This window comes from Eufriesea mexicana, unplaced genomic scaffold, assembly GCF_001483705.2.
Source record: "Eufriesea mexicana isolate 0111107269 unplaced genomic scaffold, ASM148370v2 scaffold5379, whole genome shotgun sequence".
NCBI classification, from domain to species: domain Eukaryota; kingdom Metazoa; phylum Arthropoda; class Insecta; order Hymenoptera; family Apidae; genus Eufriesea; species Eufriesea mexicana.
This window is the reverse complement of record NW_016913313.1, coordinates 23,725-41,096: the sequence shown is the minus strand read 5'-3', so window position 1 is coordinate 41,096 and position 17,372 is coordinate 23,725. Positions and strand designations below refer to the sequence as shown.

Sequence of the window (17,372 nt, the reverse complement as noted above, 5' to 3'; positions counted from 1 at the left end):
ATATGAGAAAAAAAAAAGGGGGGGGGGGGGGAATGAAAAGTAGATCAAATATTTTTTGATATGTCGATATGTATTAAAATTGACTATGGAGTTTTGGGAACACTAATTTTCAATTAATTAATAGCAAAATTGAAATACACTAATTTCTAATTCACAAATTATAAAATTAAAGCAGTAATTTCTAATTAATTATTATCATACTGCAACTCTTTAAATAACAAATTTAAAGATTAATCAAATTGGAACTCTAGTTTCTAAGGATTTGTTCTATAATATATTGCTTAAAAAATATGATTACCTTCGAAAGTGATCCTTGTACATACAAATACACAGATTTTTCCTTTATCTCTGTACCCAAGATAGACAATGTGACTGTATTAGCAGTATCCGGAGTTACGTTATCAGGCACGATTAGATCTATCGCCACGTTGCTTATTTGTCCAGGATAAATCCATGCGCTAAAACACGAGTAATTAGTGGATAATTAGTATAATGCGTTACCGTGTGCTGAAAATTAAATTAGTGAAAATAATTGATATTCGAATTACTGAACGAAGTTGGTGCAAAACTATCAGCTATTTTCCATCAATTTAGGGTAGTCTAATGAAAGAATGTTCCTTGCTATATCAGACTGTAGATTTATTAAAAATTCTAATATTAATATCTTAATACAACAATTCACAATTTTATTAAAATTTACACTACCGAAATTACAATACAAGAAATTTTAATTTCATCAAAATTGCAATACTGAATTACAGCATAAGAAATTACAATCTGAAACTAGCAAAAGAAAAACTTGGTCTTCGATAAAACGTGAATGTTATTAATCTAATTATTATAGCAGGTGATTTGCTGATCTCAAGATGATCTTAATCAAAATTATATGACGTATATGTCATGTAAATATTGAAATATACATCTACCTTCAGGGAGTTTTACTTTAAGTACTAAATATTATATCACGATTCACTTACTAGGGTGGTTGAATGTTGTATACTCTAAAAGGAGTGCTCTTTACCCTGAACGCGTATCTGACAGGCAGAACACAGCTATTCAGTACATCAAACACTACTCTATGTACTGTTCCTGGTGTGACAAGCAAATTGCTGTTTTTGTTCACTTCTATCAGCGTTCTTTTCTCCTCGATAGTATTCTCATTGGCGTAATTTACCAACTCTTCAGACAATTCTCGATTATGTAGAGGCTCTGCCATTCTCATGGATATGTTAACCCTCTTCTCCATTGGTATTCCGATATCGATATCGAGGTTTTCCATTTTTCCAATGGGGGATCGAGTGTGGGGTTCCTCCCGCTCCTAAATCAACGTTGTATTAGTAAATTGATAAGTGAAAGTTATTATTTTACGCCACATGGTATAATTCTTTTCTTTACTTTTAATATTAATTTTTAATTTTTAATATTAAACTTTTAATATTAATTTTTAATATTATACTTTTAATATTAATTTTATTTTATTTTGAATAGTTCTAATTTATCAGTAAGGGGTCAAGGTTTAATGAATTCGATCATATCACTCGTGCTGTGAAGTTTAAGCTCTTATTACTCACTAGAAAAACAAATGCGGACAGAAAACATGCTTCATTTTTTGCTTGTCTTTTTACTTGAAGAAATTAAACAAAATAGCTGAGAGGCAGCCTACGACAAATTCGATAGTACGATGTTAGACTTATATAGATAAACGCGGAAAACAAATGCAAATTCAAAATACAAATATAGGTAAGTCTTATATGGATATAGTAGATAGAGTATAAAATTATATAGTAGATATAGTATGTAAACATAGATACAGTATTTCCTTCGTGTTTCACATTCTTCTAATTTTTCATTTAATTTTTAATTTAATTTCCTTTTTTGATAATTACGTGACGAACGTTAGTGATATTTTTTCTTATAAAATTTATCTGTAGAAGTAACTAGGCAGTAAGAACTAAACACTTTTATCCTTTGTGTAGGTGTAGGAAGGTTAGTACCTAAAATTAGTTGAAAAATATACAGTTTAAGAATAATCTATTTGCAATAGTTTGAGATTACGTAGGAGTAACAATCATACGTGATTTAATAGGGCTGTTGCAATTCAAAGTTTTCAAAAATGAAGGAAACAGATTATGTAAGCAAACAATACGCGTTTCTATATCTTTTCTATGATGTCAGACGGTCAGATTTTGAAGTATAGTGATGATACATACGTTGACTCACGCTACTCCCGCAGTGATTATCGTTTTAAGTTATTTTAATAATTTTACGAACGCAATAGAGATGAAATAAGTGAAATCATAATTTTCAAAGTTTCTTACTCTAAATATACTTACCTATAAATCGTTATTCGAAACACACTTCTTTTTCAGAAAAATTGTCCGAATGAATATACCTTTAATATTTAATTGTCATAAAACTAAATATTTTCAAGTAGCAATGTAAAATTATTTTCGTAAATCGATTCTGAAATAATTTCCTTCTTATATCATAATAATTGTAGCACCATTTATTAGATATCGATGCAATAAATATCGAATAAAAAATAAAATATTTAAAAACGAATAAGAAAATATCTACTAAAAGAGTTAAATATTTAATACCAGAATATTAATGAAATAGATATTTAAAAAGAAATAAAATACGTAAAATATTAGAAGATAAATTAAAAAGATATTTAATAAATATTATATAATATTATATTAATTATTATATCATATTAATAATATTATATATTAAAGAAAATTTAATTATCTTTACCTCTATTGGAAGCAACGTTTCAAAAGATTTTTCATCGAAAGAATTTGATGAAGTAGTTCCATTTTCGTCAACGTCTACAAAAGTAACATACTCAACAATATTATTAAACTTATTTTTAGTACTGGATGTGGTCACCGATAAACTATTATCGGTAGAATTTTCTTTTCCTGTTCTGTTGTTTTTGTCTTGATTTTGTTGGTAGTACTTCAATGATTTTCCTCGAGATATTTTTCTATTTTCTACAATTTCGGAGTTGTCTGATGCGTCGAAATTTGGCGGTCCAATTAAAATTAATTCAGAATTAATTTCCTGAAATGATTTGGTATGAGTCGATGTTCGTTAATCTTTTTATTTATTTTAATTCGGTATACATTACCATTTCTTTATCATCGAATGTTTCCTTGTTGCTCTGTGATACATCGTTCTCTGTTCGAAATTTCGAGTGATAATTCGCAATCGCTTTGTTATCGGAGTTTCCTGTAAACGAAAATTTCGTTATGAGATGAAATGAAGAAATTCGATTGAAAAATGATCTTTCTTCGTCTTGTTGTTCAGATAAACTGTCGAATCCACAGATGGAAGAAAATTTCATTTGCTCGAGAGATTCGAATTGCAGATATTTATTTACATATTTATTTATACATACATACGTTGTATACATTATATAATTGAATATACGTTGGAAACATGTACTTTAAAGAAAACTATGGCAAAAATGTAACATTACATAATAATTAATATTTATTGGATATTTAAATACGATAAAAAATATTAACCCTTTGCACTTGGCGATTTTTTCGTTACAGAAAAATAGTAATTCGAAAACTTTCTGCCATAAAGTCGACGATATTTTTAAAATGGCAAATAAGAAATTGTATGCAAATTAAGACGTAAAATTATTTTGCTTCGATATTAATTATAAAGATATAATTATAAATTTGATATATTAATTAACGTCCATCTTTAGAATTTTATTAAATGACTGAGAGGCGTCTCTCGAGTGCAAAGGGTTAATTGGTATTAATTTGAATTATTATGCTTTTATGTGTTTCCTAGCATAATACTAATAATAATATATATTATTATACATAATTAATAAAATACAAAACATATTATTATTTTAAGAAATATGTGTAAAAGCAAATAGTTCAAAATTTCTTTCACTTAGTACTTTTCATTGCATTCAAATGCTTAGTAAATATTAATTATTAATATTAATTAATTTCTTCTACCTATTCGTTACAAAGGATATACACATACATATACTTTTTAAATCTGTAATAATTACTTATCTATTTGCAAAAAATATACTTTTCGTATAACACAGAATCAGTTTTATTTCCACATACACGTAGTATATCATAATTAATTATACAAAGTATTTAAATGTTCACGTACCGTAGCAAAATTGTTAAATTGATAGAATTGATACAAATCAAATTAAAAGTAACTCGTGCAAGATAGGTATGAAGATTAAAGTTCGTGCTGTATTAACAGATTTAATTCTTGATAACGACGTATCAAGCTTATATATCTATGAGTAATTTTTCATAGTTCAAAAATCACTCTTCAATTTCGAAAAAGAAAAAGGGAAAAGGTCAAATCTGATTAAACAATTCTGTTAAAACATTGCAAATAAAACAAATAATATCAACTGACTCTTGCCATAATCAGCCATGAATTGTCATCTCTTAGTTCGAAAGATGTGCGTCATTTCCTAGTCAAGTACGTAAACCGTAGAGCAGATACAAATGTTTTCTCAAGAATATTGCCATTGGTAGTCTTCGTTCAGAGACTAATACAAACGCGTTGTATATCAACGTAATACGTATTGACTAAAATTATTCGGGAGATAAGGCTTTATCGCGTCGTCTAATAAAAAATACGAAAGCGAGACATGCAGAAATATAACTGCTTAACGTAGCACTTTCGAACTATGTAATATTGCACATCAGTATACTGTTACGAGCTCAAAACAGATTTTATCGCGATTTTTTGACATTCAGAGTCAAGTATTTCTCCTTTGCAGAACTCGGATTAAATAGCGGAGATGTACTGTGACACATGATTCTGTTAAATCGCGACTGGTTGGTCCACGATTGCGATAGAAATTCGATTTTAAACTCGTGACGAATTTAGTAGACGGTATTTTAAAAGTTGGAAAAAATTCTTCGATAAATTTCTTCGAACGTGCTTAAATTCTGGAAATGGAACAGAATGTAAGTTACGTTGATAGATGTTAGTTATAGCTACTTGCAGTCAGTTTAATTATTATATGATTAATTTTGTACGAGTCATTCTAGTCCTAGCATTTATGCGTGTAACGGTTGAATTGTTCACAAGTGTTCATTGCTTTTTGTATTATACTTTAGTTTCTGTGTATTGGATAATTTATAAAAGATGATGATAATAATAATAATTACTAATAATGAGTCAGAGGATGCTAGTTATATTGCAATAATTAATTAACATTACAATTTGAATGCAGAATATTAAACATCCTGTAATAATTAGTAGAATAATGATTGAATCACTATTAAATGGTAGAACAATGATTCATTCACTAATAAACCATTTTTGAATAATTAGCAGAGTTAGTAATTCAAATAATTAATAAATTATTTTCAAGTAATTATTAATGATATAATCTGAATATAGGCAAATCATCTTTTAGTAATCTACAGCTCAAGCATTGATAAATTATTTCCTAATAATTAATAATCCGAAAAATAAATAATTCAAACGTATAAATAATATTTTAATATTTAAAACTATGATAATTCGAACACAAATCACACTTTAATAATTAATAATTTATTTTATAATTCAGACAATAGCACGTCATCTACTGGTAATCAATATTGCAATAACTCGTCCAAATAACAAACAGCCTCCATTCATCAAAACTTCGTTTTATCTCCAACCATAACCTCTATCCCCTCCAACTGGCAGTACCTTGTTCTCCCACCACCTTAAAAAACATCATAACCTAACAAAACCTAAAACCCTAAATAAGTAAATCCACTCTTCCAAAATCCGTCAACAAATGACCAAATGCACAACATCAAACTCAAAATCGGATTCGCATTAGTCACGAATGATCTGAACCAGCGAGCATGAGCAAAACAACGACAACTCTAAACCGCGACCATGTTCGCAGTTTTTTGACATGTTCAACGAGCACACAAATGCGGAATCAAAGTACACGGTCAAGATACAATCTGGCCGTTAATAATAGAACACGTGTGCATTCGCTGCTGGGTAGCTCTGAGCACTGTTTCTCAGAAACCATGTTTCACGTGCTCACTTGATCCTTCTTCGCGTCAGGTATCATCTCCTCGCGTGGCTCAACCATGAGGAAGAAGCGAGGAGAAAGAGAAAAAACTCGATCTTCTCTTCCTGCAGCCCGTGTGCGTCAGCCAAACGCGCGAACTGGCTGACCAAAGGGCAGCTCGACGGCATGTATTGCACAACAAGCTCGTATCTGCGAGCCAGAAGGCAAGTCGACGATTAGCTTGGCAGTTGTCAGATGGACGCGTCGTGAGCAAGTCTCGAACACAACACAACGTGGAAACTCGACGCTGTTTGCCAACAGCTCCAGATATACTGGCTGCTCGCTAGGCCATCCAGGGCTACCTCTTTCATCTGGATATACTTTCATCTGCTCTTTTGGGACTTTTCGAATTCTACCTCGGTACCATTTTCGATACCGCTTCGACGCTACATTTGCCATTGATCCTTCGTCTAGAGCTCGAGAGACTGTCTAGGTAAGCTCTCGCTAAAAAGCTCACGTTTGCCAGTGATCGTTGTAGACCTAATTGCTAATGTGCAGAGACTGCTATTCTGCTGTTTGACTATTCGATTGATCCTTCGTTTGGGACTCGAAAGGTTGCCTACGTAAGCTTCGAACATGTGTTTCTCAGTGGCCATGACAGATTTTAGTCAGGAACGTGGTGAGCCTGCTACTCTATCGTTTGATCGTTCGGTTGATTATTCATTTGGAACTTGAAAGATTGTTAAGTTCAGATACATGTTCCGCAGTGAACGCGAAAGATTTTAATTGTAAATGTGACGAGATTGTTGTGTCGCGAATGAGACGCTGATCATTGACTCATCCGCGGCTGATACCTTGACAACCCTCGCGTAGAAGTGTGCACGTGTCTCTGGATTTTTGTAACAGAATGTCTGTTTCTACGTGTCTCGCGGTTGTAATCTGCGAGTAATGATATTTTGAACAGCAATTATAGATAGGCAATCGGAGTAGTGATTATATTGATTTGATATCGCGTTTGTTGCCAGTCTATAGAGAGGATGTACAGGTATAGGTTACTCGATTATGTGTAGATGAGGTGGTACGCGTTGAATATGAGAATTGTTTCGTTTCACAAATAGTACAGACATTGTTCACGAGTAGAGGATGACGTGCATGCTGATCGTGGAAATTATTGCGTAATTTCGCTGTTTTAGTTTAATATCTGCCACGAAGATATGTTTTTATGCACCGACTGGTTCTGACAACTGGAAATATTCGTGGATCTTTCTGAGTGAAAATTTTCCATTTACGGTACACGATATCGTTACGTGTTTATCTGTGACTTGGCTGATCGTAATTTATTAAATGTTTTAGTAAATATTATTATAATGGTAAGCTTGTCTTGTGGATGATAGAATTAGATTTTTTATTGGATGGTTTATACTTTTATGATCGTGACAGAAATCACGATACGTTTCGCTTATTTTATATTTTCTACTTTTTCTTTGAGTGGAGGGGGGTGGAAGTGTTATTAAGGTTCGTGTTTAAATGTTTTCAAATGGCACTTTGTTACGGATTTTTAAATATTGGTGACGTTATTTTTACAAAAGTTGACTTTCGGTAATATGGAATTTTTGATGTTGATGTTCTATTTTTGTTTATTATGTATTTGTAAACAGGAATAATTGGAAATTATAGGCTGACACTGTTTTTTGCACTTTCAAATTCTTGTTGCTTTACGGTTTGATACACAAGTGTCTCACTTTCGTTTCTATTCCTTCCGCAATGTTACACAAACGCTCAATTCGAAATGCTTGTTACGTTTCAGTTGCATGCAACGATTTTCCTTCTTGTCTTCTTACACTTAGTATGCTGTGCATTAATCACGAGTATGTATTCGGTTCCTTTTAATTGTACTTTCATTTCTACGACGAGAACTTGCTCTGTCTATTTGGAAAATATTCAGGAAATGTACAAAATTCTATAAAATTCCAAATTTCATATATTAATTAGTATTATCACTGTTTTATATTTTAATAATATCATAATATCGTAGGAAGTTTAAATAAATTTAAGTAAATAATATTTTAGAATTTTAAATGTAAGAATAACGAATTAGGAATTTTTGAAATAAAATTTGAATAATAATTAAATAAACCGAGGAACATACTTTAGATCTTCAAAACATGAATATCCAAATTTGGTATTTACAGACTTAAATGATAACGTATGCATAACACTATTATATAATAGCAGGTAATCATTGCAGATTACACTTCAAGGTACACGCAATCGAATTAATCTCAAATTATAAGCAGAATGTTTCATATCACGCAATTAAAGCTAAAAATGTCTGTTCCAATAAAATCAAGTTCAAAATAACACTACATCGGCTATCAGGAAAATTGCAGCACATATAATAATTATACGCTATTAAACAAAATTATAACTTCGGATAAACTATTTACATATCACACTACTCTACATTTTCCTTACTAGTATACTTATCAGCAATAACTCATTAAAACTTCCGAAATTTCCATTGCCTAAAGGATCTTAAAACAGATCATGTTTCTAAAATTACCAAAATTACAACTTATCAAAATCACCAATCAAAATTAATTCATTCAAAATAACAACCTTTCATTGCTCACGTAGATCAATTCAATACCCAAAACAACATATCACCCAAACCAAAATTCCCAGTCCACAATAACCAACAAATGATCGAAAAAGTAAACAAATTTTCACTCACCGTTCAACCAGGTATCCGTAAAAAATAGTTTGCCCGCGTCGTTGTCTTCGTCCACGAACCCTTTTGTAGTGAAGTGATACTTCGAACGGTCCTGTCCCGCGAGCTTCATTCGCCACTCGCCAGGTGGCGCGCCGCGCGCGTCGATTCTCACCCCGTTGGCATCCCTCTTGCTCACCCAAAACATCGTTCCTCGCCTCAACGCTGTCGCGTCTGTTGATCAAAGCACACGATGGTCTCTCTCGCATCTCCAATACCCATATTCGACACCCGTGTTCGCCAAGTGGTCATTGCTCGAGCATCTAGCGACGTCTCGCAATGAACGTCGCGGTTTGAGGACAGTGGACGATGTGCGCGCGCGAAATAATCCGCGAAGAAATCGCGGACGCGAAGTGTCGCGTGTAAGCTTTCATCGGAACGCTAAGCATGGCTTGATTCAGCGAATGGGAGCGGAATTTTTCGACACGGTCGATATCATGAATGCCGGGTTGAGCGGATGTGGCCGTGAGCGGCGACAGGCGAAGGAGAAAGAACAGTGACGTTTGTTCGTGCGTCTGAGATCCCTTGATGGGAACCCTAGGTAACTACTTGGGTGGATTGATAGATCCAATGGAAGAATTGTGTCATTTCTACATCCTGCGTTACATCCATGGGACAGCTGAAGAGGTTTGACGCTGTTTCAGAAGTAGTCTTTATGTGTCTAGATTGTGTTCCTTGGAGAGAACTTTAATAAGTACTTGGATGGATCGATAGCTTTATTGGGGGATTTGTGTTAATCTTGTTATATCTACGGACCAGTTGGAAAGGTTCGACTGACACCTTGACTACGTGTTTGAGGAATTACTATTACAGTGTGTTTAGGTATATCCTTTGGTGGGAAATGTAATAACTATTTGGATAGATTGGTCGTTTTATTCCAGGGTTTGTGTTATTTTCGTTGCATTTGCGGATGAGTTGGAAAATTCCACAGTGTTTAAGAGTTCATCTTTAATGCGATGTATTTCTTAGGATTCTGTTGATTACTTAGGTATGTGGATTGTGTTGCTTTTCTTATATTTGCAGGTGAATTAAATTGAATTTTTAGCATGTACAGATACGTTCCTGGATAGGATCTCTAATAAATACTTGAGCGAATAGATCATTTTATTTAAGGATTTGTGTTATTTTCGTTGCATCTACGGATTAGATCAAAAGGTTAGACGATATTTGAGAAGTAATTAGTAATTTTTTAAATGCACTCCTTGATGAGACTTCTAGTAACTAATTGGGTTAGAATAATTTTATTATGCAGAGATTTATGCGAATATTGCTGGTGAATGGGATTACAATGTTGTTCTTAAGTGGTTGATGCAAACAAATTAGATGTCAATAGGTATTTAGTTAATACGTGATTAATCAATGGTTGTATTATAAAGATAGGAGTTGATTTTATATTTATAGTTTGTAATATGATTCTGACAAGATTCTTGAGAACGTGTAAAATTTGCGTTAATCAGCTCTAGTAATTAATGAAAACTGAACGTTTCTATCGGCTCTAAATAGAATAGAATATTATTACAACATGATATACAATTATTTCTCAATCTTATTAAAGACGTGTCGTCGTATACAATACAAATCAATAAATGATTAGTCAGGTTGTTGAATTAATTCATGACTGGATGAATAGATTATTTTTCATACCTTTCCCAGTATGACTAACTCCACACAGATGCTAAGATACTTATACCCAATAAGTTATAAATATCGAAAAGTCAACAATATTAGTACTATATCTTTAAACACAAAGCATGTAAATAAATAATAAATAAATATGAAGTAGAAAAATAAAATATAAATAGAAAGCAATGTACAAATATAAACTGTAGATGTGAAAATCACAATGTTCTATCAGTCCAAGTATAATGTTTTATATATAATAAATTATCTTTTCAATAATTTTCAATAATTAATATTAATTTATCCGTATTTATTATTCGTTCGATAATTTTTCCCGCAAAAATTTGAAACTTTTTCAGTAAAATCAAAAATGCTTTTATCGATTCGTGGACGCAACTTCGACGAAAATCTTCCATACGGATATAGCACGGGTATATTTTCTCACTGACGCAACACCACCACCACCGTGACAATTACGTTTCGCATGAGATAAATATGCATGTCATCTGGACATCGAACACGGACACGAAAATCGTCGAGTGCTATTAATTCACGGGCCAGCCTACGTACCCAAGCAACGAAAAATTATTTTTAGATTGCGATACACGATAAAATTGGCTCTATAATACCCCTACACGTGGCTCGGCGCGCAACCTTCACCTAAATGTAAAAGGATTCACGTTTCTTTGTTTAATTAATTCGGTATTTATTCGGCTGGTCATTTACCTTGAACCATCGTTTCTTTAAAATCCAATCAAGTTAATGAGATAACTTACTCGTGGGTATCTGAAGCAACACGTTCGAGAGGTTCCCGTGGATGTCTATGACGACACGATGAATCCTAGGGTCTATCGAAAAATTCGCTTGCGTCTGATGACTCAAATTGTACTTTTCTGCTATGTGTATCTGGATTCAAAGGATTCAAAGGATAAATAGAGTTTTTTAGGTGGAAATATTTTACGTGGTTCGAGAAGATGATCTTAAAGGGCAGCAGAGACGATTAGACTTACGGGGTCGTTAGGTCTGCTACCGTTCTTCTCATTTTGCTCGCTATTCTTCTCTTCTGAGTGGGATTCTCTGTTTGCATAATTCGTCATAGTTATTACTTCAACGATGTTGCAATCTAGGTCAAGGTAAATCTAAAAGCATAGAGAAGATCACGAGCACTATCGAAATAGCAGTACGAATTGTTTCGAACAGTACCTGGCAGTTTCTAGGGATGATGTTTGATCCTTGTGTATATGTCCATTCTGTTTGCGATGGTAGTCGAGGTCGGTCTGAAATATTTAGGTTTGTGTCAGGCTCATGTAAGCATGTCTTTCTGTGACGCTTTATGTAGTATAATTTTGTAATATAATGTCATTTATTACGTTTATTAGGTATGTATTATTAGGAATGCTGCATGTATTGAGGTTTATGTATCTTACCTATTATATCAGTGTCATTAGCTGTCCAAAAGAGATTAATATACTGAATATTGTCCTTTTGATTGAAGTCTTCCTGTATGCAGTACCTGATTGAGAGATCCTGTTATTTATTTTACTTTCATATAAATATTTAATTTTTAATTAAAATTGGTTTATTTTAATTTTCCTTAAAAATGAACTTTGACGTTTCATTTTGGAATGACTACCTTGATAAGCTATAAATTACCAGCTATTCCGTAATTAAGACAGCTAAATTGAATGTCTGGATACTAATTAACAGTCGCGCTATCATCACTGAGAAAGACGCGAAAACGTCTTTTGACAAGTTTTTTCTTCCAAACTTATGATCATTCTCGATATTTAATCCATCTCTTAATATACCCACAGAGTACATAAGAAATTGCAAAACCTCTCTCTTAAGTGATACCAAAAGCTACGCTACTAAAACGATCTAAATTTCCGACTCGAAGAAACGAACAAAGTCCCGTTAAAATCATACCAAAATATAAAATTTCTTGCATTAAACTCATTACAGTTAAACGTCCAAATATCAACCTCAATCATCAGACACCTCACCTAGAGCACTTATCGTTAAAGAAAAGCACAGTTTCCTCATCATTGGTCTCGTCTGTTTCCCGAAAAACTCCAGCTGATGTCCGTCTCGAGTCTATCCAATGATCCTCTCCACTTTTCAAATCCTCAGGCTTCCTCAGAAGCTTCCGATCAACCCCTAAACTCTCATCTATTCCCGAGTTAGGGTTCACAGTTGACGCAGCCACGAGGGCCACTATACACTTAATACACACCAGGTAACGAATTAACGAAAAGTAAAAGCACGATGTCATTTTTATGACGAGGTCTTTCGGGAACACTCTTGTCGCAAGACTGGTCGTAAAAATGAAACAGTCACTTATAAGGTTCCGGGCGTAGCCGTTTACAAAAGGGTAAGGTGTCCGTCAATTACGTGGACGATAACGTTGGCGGCAAAGTAAATCTAGGTGTAAACGAGACATGTTACACAATCACAGGTGTTTGATGTGTACAGGATGTGAGGTCGTTTATAGAGATCGGTAATTAGAGATCGGACAGGATGCCAACGCAATCGGCCGCGTAAGAAAAGCTACGGGGCCTTTATCTTCGTCATTGGGACTTCGTTCATTGTATCCTGTTCAATATTGACAGTTCGTGAATAATACAATCCGGGGTTCCATGGTATCGAAAGTTTCACGGTTAATATGTCATGTCGAGGTGAATAGTTTGGTGTGGGACATTTGACTGTGTTGCAATCGTTTAGGCGGGAATTCATCTTGCCGCGTTTTCATGTATAGAGCGGATTCTTGGGAAGATTTTTGGGCCGTTTTTTTTATTGTTTGAGGGTTTAAGAATGACGATTTAAGAACTTGAAATTTTATTGCGGATTAAAGATAGCGCGAGTTAGATTAGTTAGCAGATTAGGTTATTAGGGATGGTAGGTTTGTTAGAATTAACAGAAAGAAATTAGGAGTTAGAATTGAAGAATCGTAAATCTTGCAGGATTTAATAATAAAAATTAACATCAAGCTGAGAACTAAGAATGATTGTAGTGTTATAGTGTTAAACAAGTTGTTAAGACCCTTATAATGTTTCTTAAATAACTGCACGAAAAAGAAATTATTTTGTTAATTTATTAACAAATGAATATATTAAAATGGTTTATTTTGGAACACCAATTGTTTTGTTATATGCTTATTATTTTTAATAATTAATATATGATTGTTAATCATTTTTTGACATTTTTTTAACATCATTAACAGCATTCGATATTTGAAACAAATTTCGAAATTTATACAATATGTGTGCTTAAAGGGAAACTAGAATTCTGTGGAAATAGATTATCTGTAGTAGAGACCTATGTATCTATCATTTATCTAATAAGAAAATATTAGACACTTTGTGATATGTACATATATGTATACGTACATGTATCACACTTTTTCAATACTTATATACACGATACGAATAATTCAATATGAATTTTATACTGACAAAAATGTAGTACATTAGCAAAGCATTAAAATAACTGTTTCTTTCAACCAAAAAAGAATAATAAAAAAATTCCTTTCATTTATTTATTTCCAAAAATATCAAATTTCATTCACAGCTATATTCACGTTATAAATATCAGTATCGAATGATTGAACACTGTCAAACGGTAGTTTCCAGTATCCGTTCCTATCACCAATATGTTCTCCAAACAGGAACAACGTCAAAACGTACCTTACACATCAATCGTAAAAAAGCCCTAATCTGCATCAATTTCCATTAATTATAATAATTACTTCCCATGTCATTGAATCACCCAAAATAAAATAGAACCAATTTTTACTCCATCAAATTACCAGTTTCCTGTATGTCGTCAACCTCGCCGCACTGCTATAAACTATACCAAACATTCATGGAAACTTTCCATTATTTTCAGATGCCGAAACGAGCAACCTCGAAGTACAAGACACAGCCAATTTGCATAACTTAGCGACATCGGCGACCGTGACCGATGCAGACAGTGAGTTCACTCCGATACCCCTGCATCCGGAGGAAACCAAGATTCCAACGAGTCAGGCAACGAAGCAGGGCTACCTCACCTCTATCCTCTCCTCTCTGCCCAATTTGTCCCTGTCGTCGATCACAGGCGACGCTTCTGGTACTCAGGCGAGCCAGGCTGTCGAGAACGTAACGGATCTGCATAATACAAATCCTTATGTGCCTTCGTTCGATCATCACGACATCTTGAGGGATACCTCGCCGCCCTTGGTCGCCAACTTCCACGATCCTCGACGCGTGAATTTCGAGGTTAACTCCGGAAGTACCGGAAGCTTGCCAGCGCCACCGCAGGCGACGGTGCCGCCCTCTATTCCTTCGTCGACGAACGGTGAGTACTTGGAACGTTCGAGTTTTCTATATACGACCAATTATCGAAACCAAAACACAACAAAGCTCTATAGATAATACTATGTTATCCTAAAATCCTAAAATATTTCCACACGTACGAAAAATTTTGTTTTTACGTTTTTGGTATCTAAAGGTTGGATTATATCAGGAAAAGCAAGAATATTAACTGTGGTGGTATTAAATCAATTGAATAGCTTTTTTAAATGTCATTATTTCATCGACTTTCTACGTGTGCTTGAAACCATCTTAAACGCAACAAATGTTTCTAACGCAACAAATGCTTCTGAGTGTAGAGAGATAGAATTTTCGAAAATATTTCGATATGTGGAAAGAAAAATATCGTACAGGTGATAAATAATGATCAGATAAAGCGAAAGAAAAAAAGGGAACAAGTATAGCCAGAATTTGCAAATGCTATGTGCTAAGTTAACAGTTGAGATAGGCCAAAGTCAAGAGGGATACTCTGACCTCTGCTTTATTCTTCGATACTCTTGACATTTATACTTCTAGGTACTTGGAGACATATTCTGACATAATGGTAGGTTAAGCTAGGTCGACACCTTTTTTATCTTACGTTTAATAGCACAGGAGCAAGAAGAATAGTTTTTGCCTGGCTCTTTGATGTTCTTGACGTCTATTCTGTGAACCTTTTGCTATAGCCTGGTATAATTGTAGGTTAGGTTACGTCGATACACGTTTTTATCCTATGTTAGCACAGAAGCAAGAGGTGCTCTGATCTCTTCACCTGATTCTTTGATGCTCTTGAAATTTTAGGCTCTTACTTGGTATATTCTGAAGTTAGGTTGGTACCCTTATCCTCTCTGTGTCTGCACTGTTACTTTCCTTTTACTTCCTCATCACAAAATGCAATGTAATCTTATTTGTAGATATAACACTTCCAGTCAGTAATCTATATCTAGAATTTTATTAGAGAAGTATGGATCAATTATTATAGTTAGTCAAATTCGCATTCTTTCGGTTGAGACTTAGCATTTTGTCAAGGATGTTGAGGATGAAATTAAAGTACGAAATCCAAGGTTACTTCAAGAATTGATCATGAAATAAATAAATATATTACTTATATTTACTCAAGATCTATATTTATGTCTGAGAATGCATTTAGTATACCTGCAGCATTAAACTATTACAACATTTTTTTAAACAAGTTGAGTAGATTAAATAACACGAATGTTTCCTTTCTCTTTCAGGACCCATTTCGTATCGACTCGGTAATCAAAGACGTCTCAAGTATGCACCGCCTCCAGATATAACATCAAATACATCCAAACAATACTCTGCACCAGTGGCTCAACCGGTGTTCACGCCCCACGCCATTGTAAACCCGAATATATTAAATCCAAACGAACCTGTTGTCCCAATCCCAAATTACCAACCAATCGAAACCTCGATTTCTACAAACTCACCATCATTGCAACGTTCCACGCCAGAGTACTTATCCCAGACCAACTCCCTGCAAGAATCTTTCAGATCTAGCCCAGTAGGAGCAAGTGTCCCTTACAGTTCAACCGGAACCTCGCGAAGCGTGACGCCACAGAATCAAAATTCGAGTAGCGAAGCTGTCCCTGTACCTGAGAGACCAAGTGTTTCTCTCTCCACTTCACGGACGATTCCTCTGCAAGTTCCAGAGCCAACTACTCCACAGAACACGCCAGCCAATGTTTCTTACCTCGGCTTCGATGCCTACTCGAGTCAACGAGAAGCGATCAATTCTGCTCCGAGGATCATCAATCTAGACAAAGAACCACTTATAACGAAAAGTCAAGCAGAATTACCATTATCGTTTTTAAAAGATACCTTGAAACCTATCTTGGAAAGCAAGCCTACCGTAACCTTTGCTCCAGTTTCTGCAGTTCAGGTTACCGAGAAGTTAGAGAACCTGCTCGCTGAACGAAAGCAAGATTCCTCAGAATTGTCCACCGAGACACCAGCGAAAGTCGAGGAAAGTACATCAGAGAGCCAACCTGTCGAAAGTTGTCAGAGTCTATCAGAGAATATTACATTAAGTAACGTAGAGGATAAGAAGGATCTGTCGAAGCCTGACGGATCAAACGTTTCGTTGGTGAAACCAAAGGCTTCAGACACAGCACCGATAGCGACATCTGCTCAGGAAGTACGTACAGAGAAGCTCGATGCACCGCTTCACAGTCATGGTGTTTCATCGAACGTGCTACCCCTGCAGCAACATCATCAACCGCAGCCTTTCGTGTCGAGTGCTAACTTCTTTGCAGAGAAGCTATCAGAGCAGAGATCGAGTTTGACTCATACACCTGCTACGGTATCTTCAGGTGCAAGCACCTTTTCGGACTCCTCGAAACCATTCGCACAATCGGCGAGCTCGTTCTTCAAGGCACCAGAGCCTACCAGCTCGTTTCCATCTTTTCAGTACAAAGAGAATAGTTCGAATGCTCACGTAGATTTAGTTACTCCGAGAAACGATACACAGAGATTACACTTTGGTGGTTCGATAGATCCCAATTTTGCTAATTCTCAGATACCTGTGACACAGTCCTCGTGGGGCGGTAGTCAAACCAGTGAGGTTATTCAGTCAGTGCAGCAACCTTTGTTCTACAATCCT

At 34.6% G+C, this 17,372-nt stretch overlaps 2 protein-coding genes across 3 annotated transcripts in view; one reads left to right on the top strand and one right to left on the bottom strand.

The window, feature by feature from the left end:
* Window positions 1–9,307, bottom strand: part of LOC108552027 (uncharacterized) — an 11,604-nt gene extending 2,297 nt beyond the window's left edge. The window contains exons 1-5 of one of the 2 annotated variants that reach the window (XM_017906402.1): window positions 8,766–9,307; window positions 3,134–3,234; window positions 2,758–3,066; window positions 978–1,318; window positions 299–458 (exon numbers count right to left, since the gene is read on the bottom strand). In XM_017906402.1, the coding sequence (XP_017761891.1) occupies window positions 299–458; window positions 978–1,318; window positions 2,758–3,066; window positions 3,134–3,234; window positions 8,766–8,949 (1,095 nt within the window). In that variant the 5' untranslated portion in view covers window positions 8,950–9,307. Of the gene's footprint in view, window positions 1–298; window positions 459–977; window positions 1,319–2,757; window positions 3,067–3,133; window positions 3,235–6,064; window positions 6,167–8,765 lie in introns of those variants that run through there. The other variant, XM_017906403.1, reaches the window with a different exon arrangement.
* Window positions 1–17,372, top strand: part of LOC108552028 (Phosphatidic Acid Phospholipase A1) — a 27,890-nt gene that overhangs the window by 3,280 nt on the left and 7,238 nt on the right. The window contains 2 exon segments of the mRNA XM_017906404.1: window positions 14,307–14,756; window positions 15,985–17,370. Coding sequence (XP_017761893.1) covers window positions 14,307–14,756; window positions 15,985–17,370 — 1,836 coding nt within the window.